Here is a 10,604-nt window from a genome sequence, read left to right as displayed (position 1 = left end):
TTAATAGCTGTAACACTGTTTCAAAATAATACACTTTTCTAAAAACCACCTGTCTTTACAAAAACAAAACTGTAATAAGAGATTCAAACATTTTAGAAAAGTTTATTTTATAAGTTAAATATGGAAGACATATTTTAACTTTTCTGTAAGAAGCACTAGTTAGGTGTTTTATGGTCAAAACCTATTGTAAGCAACATGCTGTATAAGTGTTTTTGAAAGTATTGTAAAGTTATCCTGCCAAGATAGTATGATGAGCCTTTTGAGATTAACATAGTCTAAGATTTCAGAATCTATAAACCACCTGGAGTTCTAGGGAAATGGACTGGCTGTAAAAAAAAAAAAAAAAAAACCCAAAAAACAAACAAACAAACAAAAAACAAATGTATTTACTTGTAAACAGAAAATGTCTGCAAGTTATAGTAGTCACCACCCAGAGCTAAACTTGGAAATGATTATTAGCATTGCATTTATTTATTACCAAGTTCCCTTTAAACTGCTATACGTTCATTTTTAAATTTTGTCCTACAGTCCTATTATATCACATTTACTTCAAAGAATCTTTAGGGCTGCTACCCATATAAGCACAGAGCTGGCTAACTTTGTATGTGTGGATCTCCCTCCATTTTTCCATTTCCCCTAATACATCTGCCAGGTACACCTGGGTATTTCTTTTTGGCTTAACTATTAAATGGTCAAATGAAGGCAGAAGTAGACACAGTTCCCTCCCATCTTGAAGCAGCAGACTGCCTCAGTCTTTGACCTCCTGCCCTCCCAGACTGTCACTGCAAGTACTTAGGTTTGATGGTCAGTTCTGTTGTGCATTAGGCACATTATCTCATTTAAAGGTCTGTCCAAATGATGATCTTTCTGGAGATTCAGTTCGTCTCCTGCACTTCTATATTTTTTTAAAATTCAGAAATATTACCAAACTGCTAAGATACTCATACTGGTGGTCTTTCCAGTACTGATGGAACCAGGAAGTACTAGCAGTCTCTTGAAACAATGGGATTTGTTTTCTGAGTATAGATTTTAGACCACCTTTATGGAAGTGCCCAAACTTCTGGACATTCATTCAAACCACACCTTTAAAATTATCCATTACTATTTATAACTGTTTCCATGTAGGTGAATGTTTTTTTAAATGAAGAAGCTTTAAATATTTGAGTGCCATATAGAAGTGTTGTCAAACAAAATGTCTTTAAAACTGAAGAACTGAAAACTGAACCAGGCACTTCTTGGATCAATGTAATTAAAATCATGGAAACAAGAAGTCTGATCTTTATATTAACTTGTTTCTGCTTTTTTTGCTTTTATGCGCACATTGCCTATGTTAAGTTTTCTTTACAGACATGATTTTTTAACGTTTATCATGTACTTACAGGAATGGATAGATGTAAAATTAAGGTGGAATCCTGAAGACTATGCTGGAATAACATCTATTCGTGTCCCATCAGATTCCATTTGGATCCCAGACATTGTGTTGTACGACAAGTAAGATTGTAATCTATTTTTATAAAATAAACTACTCCTCTCTCATTCTTTACCCAACCTGCTCATAAATTAAGATTTAGGTTCTACATAATAGTTTATAATCATACGATTGTCATAACACAGTACAAGTAAGGAGGCTGAGTTTATGACTGTATGGGCAACCTTAAATTTGGCATTTCCAGACTTTTGACTAGTTTGTTTTGCAACCTTTATTTTGTTCTTGTATCTATTTTTTAGATATTTAAAAAGAAAAAATAGCTACACAAATTCCTTCATGCAGCACTATTTGCTAGTTAGATATTGGATGTAGTTCTGTTCAAGGATAGTAATAATGCAAAGGATCTTTCAGAATTCCCCCTGGATTTTTAAGTCCCAAGTATACATAATAGCCTGTAGCCACCCATGTGCATTGTTATGGACTGGACTTACACACTGACATATTAAGTAAGTTTCATGCATAGAGATAATCGACCTAGGTAGAATGAATGTCAAATGAAAGTGTCTATTTAACTTTAATATATATGTACAGTCCCTGTAGTTTAATGGTATAACATTTGATAATAAGTCTATTATTGTATTTATAAAATAACTTTTGGTGCCATGTGGATTTTTTTAATATCTATATTATTTGGCTACATTAAAATAGATTTTTGCTAGGCTACCACTAAGGACATCTTTTGACTAGGGACTATGTCCAGGAAAAAAATCAGATGTCTAGTGCTTTTATAATGCAGCATTAAAACTGTTTTAAAAAGTATCACATTTTTTTAAACGATAAATTGTTTATAATACCCTTTTCCACAAGCAACTAGATGGTTTTTGCTTAAAAAAACAAAACAATTACTGAGCTGTAAATAAATGTGCAAAATTTATTCTCAGAAGATAAAAAAAATCTCATAAGTATCTGAAATGATACTTTGGAAGCACATCATTATAATCACTTGTCCAAAATGAATGTAATAGTAACATTACTGGTTTTTGTTTTGTTTTTTTTAGTGCAGATGGCCGTTTTGAAGGAACCTCTACAAAAACAGTAGTAAAATACGATGGCACCATTGCTTGGACTCCACCAGCAAACTACAAAAGTTCCTGTACTATTGATGTTACCTTCTTTCCATTTGACCTCCAAAACTGCTCTATGAAGTTTGGTTCCTGGACTTATGACGGCTCACAGGTTGATATAATTCTAGAAGATTATGATGTTGACAAGAGAGATTTTTTTGATAATGGAGAATGGGAAATAGTAACTGCAACAGGAAGCAAAGGGAACAGAACTGATGGATGCTGCTGGTATCCATTTATTACTTATTCATTTATAATCAGACGTTTGCCTCTTTTCTACACGTTGTTTCTCATTATTCCCTGTATAGGACTTTCATTTTTAACTATCCTCGTCTTCTATCTTCCTTCAAATGAAGGTGAAAAAATCTCTCTTTGTACTTCAGTACTGGTGTCTTTGACTGTCTTCCTTCTTGTCATAGAAGAGATTATTCCATCATCTTCTAAAGTTATACCACTTATTGGAGAATATTTGGTGTTTACTATGATTTTTGTGACACTGTCCATTGTGATAACTGTCTTTGCTATTAATATTCATCATCGTTCCTCCTCTACACACAATGCTATGGCACCATGGGTCCGCAAGATATTTCTTCATAAACTTCCAAAACTACTTTGCATGAGAAGTCATGTAGATAGATATTTTGCTCGGAAAGAAGAAAGTAGCAATATCAGTGCATCAGAATCATCCAGAAATACCTTGGAAGCAGCTCTAGATTCCATCCGATACATTACAAGACATGTCATGAAGGAGAATGAAGTTCGTGAGGTGTGTGTATTAGTCACGTTGCACTCATTTGGTAAGATTAGAAATTAGAATGTGAATCTAAATGATGGCATAGAGTACACATCCCTTACTGTATTTTAAGTATGCCAATGACCAGAGGTAGCTTGACATGAGTTAGCATTTCTGTCTGTCATGCTTTTAATGGAAGCAGTGCCATGACCTCATAAATAAATAAATAAAAATACAAGTATGGCAAAGTGTATGTATTTATCAAGGCTTCTTATACAATCTCTATGGCCTTCTTGTACATTCAAGCCTGTTATGGTCTTTCTAAAAATATATTCTTTTAATTATTTATAAAGGCTTTAGAGTTATTTAGCCAATTACATTAGTCTACATTGTAAATCTTTTTTTACTTTTTATTTTTGCCAGGAGTGTATTTAGGAGCTGTTCTATTTTTACATTATTACAGGGAAGTAAATGCCCATAATTCTGATGTTTTTTAAGTTTAAAATTCATTGCTTTTTATAATAAACATGTGGTGTCGTACCAATTCATCTTAAAAATGTAACTTAAAAAAAAAGATTTCAAAATCAGAAATAGTACTACTCAGAAAAAATTAGCAGCTGTAAAATTCAAATCAAAACTATTTTATGTATAATAGACTTCTAAGTACTGCCCCAAGTTGTAGTTTGATTAAATGTGAGTGGTAACTGTTATATATCTTATATCAGAGGAGTGTGTTTAAATCATCAGCATTTTAAAAGGTGTTTTTCAGTCCATAAGTCCTCACCCCAAAGTTGCCTTTTTTAAATGGATGGTAAGTTATAGGATCATAGGAAAGTAGGATTGGAAGGGTAGTCACAGGTCATGTAGTCCAGCCCTCTACTCAAGGCAGGATTATCCCTAACTAAACCATCCCAGCCAAGTAGCTGTTTAACCTACTCTTGAAAACTTCCAAGGATGGAGATTCCACAACTTCTCTAGGTAGCCTGATCCAGTGTGTTGTTATAAAGGTGACATCAGTTAAGAGCATCTTTAATGTATTTTTCCCTTGTCCAAAATTTGTTGGAACTTCTACAGCCTAAACACACTATTTCAGGCCATTGTAGAAGTGTTTGAAAATATATAACACAAAATAACAACTTTGCTGTGTGACTTGGTGCGTAATAGCTTTTGATGTTATCATACAGTTGCTGCTGGCAAGGCATAGGCCTCCCATAACACATCTTCCAGAGCTGACCTGACCTACATGGGAAACTAGTCTGTATGTCTGTTGCCTATTCTCCCAGGTCTGCTTATCTGCTGCTTTCCCAAGTCTCTCCTGATGTTCATTCTCATGGGAGTAGCAGTCTACATGTGCATAACTGTAGCACATCCCTAAAATAGCATCTCTTTAGCCTCATGTTTTACATAGTACTAACTGAAGTACCTGTTCTTCGCTTGGGTTGTTATTTTTGTAGTTGCAGGGTTTGTTTATTTTCAAAGAACTAAGTACAACATATTTAGGTAAAAAATATTGTTTATTTTTCAAGAACATAGTACAACATATTTAACATTTAATATTTAAAGTGGAGTGAAGAAAAAAAAGGCAAACATCAATATAATAATGACAATTGAACTGAATTCACTTTATCCAAAATGGAGTGGTGTCAGTTTGTTATCTGAAGTAATCCTAGTCAATAGAAGCCCCAAGAAGGGTCAAGTGAAAAATAACTTGCCTATAATTTTCCTTGGGTGGTATTCAGTGATTTTTGGAAAGTTGAGCATAGATTGGACTAGCCATTCTCAAGTTATAACCAAACATACGTCTAGACATGCCCTTCATTTTTTTATATATATAATACACACACACACACACACACACACACACACACACATACACACATACACACCATTTCTTGTGTACAGTATGATATTAAATGTATAGTTTCTTTGTGTGTATTATGGCTACAATATAGTTGTAGTCAGTATTGTCCTTTGGGTGTTATGACACTGATTTTTCTTTCGTTCTCACTGCACAACTCCACTGATTTGGTTTTCATTGGAATAAATGAGGCTTGTTTAGTTTTTCCAATGTGGTGTTGAACTGATAAGCTTTTTGCAGTGAATTATTAGGGTGTTTTTAAGGAAAATGTGTGCAGTGGTATTTGAATGTGCATTTAGGACCTGGGCATTCAAATTACTGCATGCTTGAATATGAGCTGGAAGTGCTACAATTGCTTTTCTGCTTTATCAGTTGCATTCTCTGCCATAATGTTGCATTATCCTATTGTTTATAATTTAAATATGTTAAATACAGTTGTATGAGCAAAACACCAAAAAGAAATAAAAATGCAATCCAGGGTCTTGATTCTGCAATGAGATTCACACAGACACACCCCTACACCCATGCAAAGTTTATTGTAAGATCAGAACCTAAGCATAGAAACTAGAACTCTTGTAATTATTTTTACTGAGAGATAATTGAGGGGAACAAAAGCAAACAACAAGGAGTCAAAACTTTAGAGGACCAATCCTGCAAACAGTTGGTAGCAAGTGATGTTCTTATTTTTGGTCTTGCCTTTAAAGTGGGACTGGGTTCAGCAGTTTTTCTCATTTAGGGCTCTATGTGGTAGAAAACATTTGCACAATGACATGACAAAAAGCCCTTATTTCTTCCTCACAGTTTAAAGATTTTGATAACTTCTCGGACTGTGAACTATTGACTAATTTTACAAAAACTTCTAGGTTAACCATATTCAACTTTACCTTTCTAGTTAATGTAACTACAGAATAACAATGGTATTTTGTAGATAAATTCTATCACATGTAGGCAAAACTGTTGTTCAGATTTTGGATGAATTTGATTCTTGCTAAAAAGACCCTGAAGAACACAATTGTGTAAATACACAAATTCCATAAATACACAACTCCTGTCCTAAACCAAAAAGCCCGTTCCACTTGCATTCTAATTTTATTGAGAAGAAACTCTGTTGTTGTAGCTGCCTGATGCAGATAGATGTTCAATTTAAGGACACCCACAAACTTCAGTGTCTTCAGTTCCCAGGAAGTTCTGGGTGACCAGCATTTTTCAGGGTTAGGTTCTGATTTTGTGACTCTGGCTAATGGGCTATAATTAATATCTGTTCTGCCCTCTTCACAAAGGGGGTTTGCTTTCCTGCTCTAGCTCACAGTGTAACAATACAAAAATGAGATTGGTTGTTTATGAAGTTGGCATAATTGAAAATGGACACCGTGGATTGTCTGAATGAACATTGTATTTGGTGTTGTATTTTTCAAGTGTTCTGTAGTATTCCATATTGATCATTTTTTGTTTTTTGTTTTTTAGGTGGTTGAAGACTGGAAATTTATAGCTCAGGTGCTTGATCGAATGTTTTTATGGACTTTTCTTCTGGTTTCAATAATTGGATCACTTGTGTTGTTTATTCCTGTTATTCATAAATGGGCAAATATAATTGTACCAGTCCATATAGGAAGCACAAATACATAAACTATTTTTGAGGTGCCGTTACTCTTCTGAACCCTATTCATAAAAGGTGTCCAGTAGCTCTATAGTTATGCAAATTCTATGTAGGGCACATTTTAAAAACTGAATTATAAAAACTGAAACATTTTTATGTTTAAGCAATGTATTTTAGAATAGAGTATTGCTGAGTGTTAGTTTAAGAATTAATTTCTACATCAGTCTGGATAAAACCAGAAAGACTTTTTCAGACATTTGCATGTATGCTATGCCAAAAAAGAATACAGTAGGTTGCTACCTATTGGATGTGCCTACACGTTGCCCTACTGTGATGTAGCAGTAGACGCACGTGATTGCCAGCTACATTGCCATAGGGCGCACTCCCTGGGTATAGTGCACTGCCATGGCGACATAGCGGCAAAATGTAACTATGTGCCATGCGCAAGGCACAGTAACTGCCGGTACCACGCTCTACTTTTGTTTTTCCAAACGGAAATACTAAACCATGGTGGCACAGCATAGCAGTGTTACCATACGGCACCCATAGCAAACTCAGAACTTGTTTTTAGATGCTGATTGTTTAGAGCTGGCAAAATACTATATATATTGTTTGACTGAGTATTAAACATTTGCACATGTTTATGTAATAGTGTTTTGGTTTGTTACTTCAGTTTATTACAATGGGTGGCAGAGGATTTTTAAGAAAACTAACTCTTTTAAGCATGTTGGAAAATTCCAGGGCTTTTTTTAGAACAAATGAAAACGCAAAGAATTCAAAAACAATAACAAGCTTTTCTAACACACTTGTTAAAATATGTAAATAAAAATAGTGATCTGCACTTCAATATTTTGTCTTTATTTGTAAATTCTAAATGAAAATTGCTCAACTTTAAAGACAGCTCAGTTTTTACCTGAAGTTTGGAATTAGTACTACATTGCAGTTCTATAATGGTTCATAAAAAATAAGCATCGGCATCTGTATAAGGCAGGGATATATATTACCATCTCACACTTCACATATGGAAAATGAGGGAAAGAATTCTGGCAGACAGGAAATCAAGATCTCCTGATTTGGGGCCGGGGTAGGGGGGAATCCAGTATTTGTATGGCAAGACTGTTTTTTTCTACTACTGTTTACAAAAAACATTTTGAGGGGAAAAAATGGTTTTAGAAGAAATACAATTTGGGGAATTCTTTTGTTTGAATGAAACTTACTCGAGAGATGCATAAGCTGTTTAGTTAACTAAATAGAATTAATTGAATTTTCACACATTTATTAACTGATAGTCCTGAAATTGTCCTATCATTTTTAGAGCTGGGCCTAGGACTGAATTATAAATAATTGAGCTTAAGTGGTGCCATATGATCTATTTTTTTGGAGTTTTCAGATTTCTTTGGTATGGCAACATGACAATATTACATGACAAAAGTAGATTTTGGGCATTGGTTTTATTGCACATTAATTTAGTTTAAAGCAAAGTTCTCTCTCAATGTTTTTAATTCAAGTAAAAACTCTTTAATAGAATCTGGTCTACCCCTGATTTTTCCTGTACTATATTGTTATAACATTTCATATGGAAGCTATGTTCTAACATACAGGTTTATTTCATTAAGAAATACCTTGTTTAAATAGTTACCTAAATATTTATATTTGCTATTTAATTACTGTGAAAAGATGATGTCGTATGCAATAAGTTTAGGAAGGTGTCTCTCTTATGGAAAATGACAGATTTCTTCCTTAGAGGTAAATGGCACTAATTGCAGCCTTGAAGACTTGGGCTCTTCTTTTTCCCCTTTCTTTGCAATAATCGCAAGTGTCCTCCTGCTGACCATCGCACTGGAATTCTTCTTTTCTTTGCTTTTGAACATATACAGTAACCCTGATTGTTGCCTCGCATCCCATTTCTTCCCTTTGGAGTAATTTTCTTGGTTTTGTATTACGGTTTTGTTAGGTTTGTAAACAGGAGGGCAAGTACGTATGCTTGAGATGTGCCTAACTTTCCTTCTTTGGTTGTAATCAGACATTTAACTCTGCTTACGTTGTCTTATTTAATTTGAAAGCAACAAGGTACTGTACCCACATCTAAGATGACTCTAATTTTAAGAGGATCCATCAATAATTAGATTCTAGACATGAGAAATTGATAAATTTGTTGTAATTTTCCATGTGTACAATCTCATTTTTGCAGGCTCATCTTAAATTAATTCCCCCCACTGCTGCAGTGGAGCAGACAGCAGCAGGGGGCTGGTGGTAGTATGACAGGCAACAGGGGAGTTGAGCCTTGACTCCTGTCCCTTGCCACCTGCCCCACCCACCTGTGTGCTCCCCTCCTGGTGCCTGCATGCCCCATGCTTGTACACCCTGCTGCTTGCTATCCTCCCACTTGCACCTGTCTCACCTTCCCCCCCGTCCCAGCACCTGCCCCACTGCTGTTTCCCTCCCTTTCTGTCTGTCCCCTCCCTCATGCCTGCCCCAATGCTTACCCCTCCCTGCAGTGCCTAAATCCCCAGCACCTGTCCTCCCCTTCTGCCTGCCCCCTCCCCACCCTGGGGTCTGAGTCAGAGCTCCCCTCTGCTTGTACTCAAATCTAAGATGAGGGGCTTCCCCTCATGTTGAATGGGGAAAGAAACCTTATCTTAGATTCAGATAAGTATGGTATGTGCTTTGACCTATAGTATAACTTCAGTATCTTGGTAACTTTTAGTAGATGGGCAGCACCCATGTGTGCTGGGTGCAGAACTTGTTTTGGATGCTTGTGTCCTCTTACATTCATAGAATTATAGAAAATCAGGCTTGGAAGGGACCTCAGGTGGTCATCTAGTCCAACCCCCTGCTCAAAGCAGGAGCATCCCCAATGAGATCATCCTAGCCAAGGTTTGTCTAGCTAGGTCTTAAAAACCTCCAAGGCTGGAGAGTCACAACCACTCTTCTAGTGCTTTACTGGCATGAGATGGTGAGAAAATTCTTCCTAATATCTAACCTAAACTTCCTTTGTTGCAACTTGAGACCATTGCTCCTTGTTCTGTCATCTGCCACCACTGGGAACAGTTTAGCTCCATCCTCTTTAGAACTACCTTTAAGGTAGTTTAAAGCTGCTATTAACACCCGCCCCCCATAATCTTCTCTTCTCCAGACTAAATAAGCCCGGCTCCCTCAGCGTCTCCGTAGAAATGATGTGCCCCAGGTCCCTTGCTATTTTTGTTGCCCTCTGCTGGACTGTCTCCAATTTGTCCACATCTTTTCTCTAGTGGGGAGTCCAAAATTGGACATAGTACTCCAGATGTGGCCTCACAAGTGCTGAATAGAGGGGAAGAATCTTTCTTTGATCTGCTGGCAACACCCCTACTAATGCAGCCCAGTATTTCGTTAGCCTTCTTAGCAGCAAGGGCACACTGTTGGCTCATATTTAGGTTATTATCCACTGTACCCCCCAGGTCCTTTTTTGCAGAGCTGGCTGATTAGCCAGTTGGTGCCCAGTCTGTACCAGTGAATAGGACAGTTCTGTCCTAAGTGCGGGACCTTGTCAGGATGTCTTTTGGCCCAATCCTCCAATTTGAAGTTTCTCTGAATCCTAGCTCTACCCTGCAGCGTACCTAGTATTCCCCCCAGATTGGTGTCATCTGCAAACTTGTTGATGGTGAACTCTATGCCATCTTCCAGGTCGTTGATGAAAATATTGAACATAGCCAGCCCCAGCATGGACCCTTGTAACACTCCACTTGATACCAGCTGCCAACTGGACATCAAGCCATTGATTTACTACCCTCTGAGCCCAGCGATCCAGCCAGTTTTCTATCCACCTTACAATCCATTCATGAAACCTGTACTCCTTTAGTTTGCTTGTGAGAATGTTGAGGGAG

At 36.6% G+C, this 10,604-nt stretch overlaps 1 protein-coding gene across 1 annotated transcript in view; it reads left to right on the top strand.

The window, feature by feature from the left end:
- The window catches only part of CHRNA5 (cholinergic receptor nicotinic alpha 5 subunit), a gene marked incomplete at its 5' end in the record, with an annotated part of 23,168 nt that extends 15,580 nt beyond the window's left edge, over positions 1-7,588 (top strand). The window contains 3 exons of the mRNA XM_019533155.1: positions 1,348-1,491; positions 2,488-3,319; positions 6,609-7,588. Of these exons, the coding sequence (XP_019388700.1) occupies positions 1,348-1,491; positions 2,488-3,319; positions 6,609-6,770 (1,138 nt within the window). The remainder of the gene's footprint in view (positions 1-1,347; positions 1,492-2,487; positions 3,320-6,608) is intronic.
- Between the last annotated feature and the right edge of the window lie 3,016 nt (positions 7,589-10,604).

The sequence above is a fragment of the Crocodylus porosus genome, unplaced genomic scaffold, assembly GCF_001723895.1.
Source record: "Crocodylus porosus isolate Cpor-Errol unplaced genomic scaffold, CroPor_comp1, whole genome shotgun sequence".
Classification (NCBI taxonomy): Eukaryota; Metazoa; Chordata; order Crocodylia; family Crocodylidae; genus Crocodylus; species Crocodylus porosus.
This window is presented reverse-complemented; position numbering and strand designations above follow the sequence as displayed.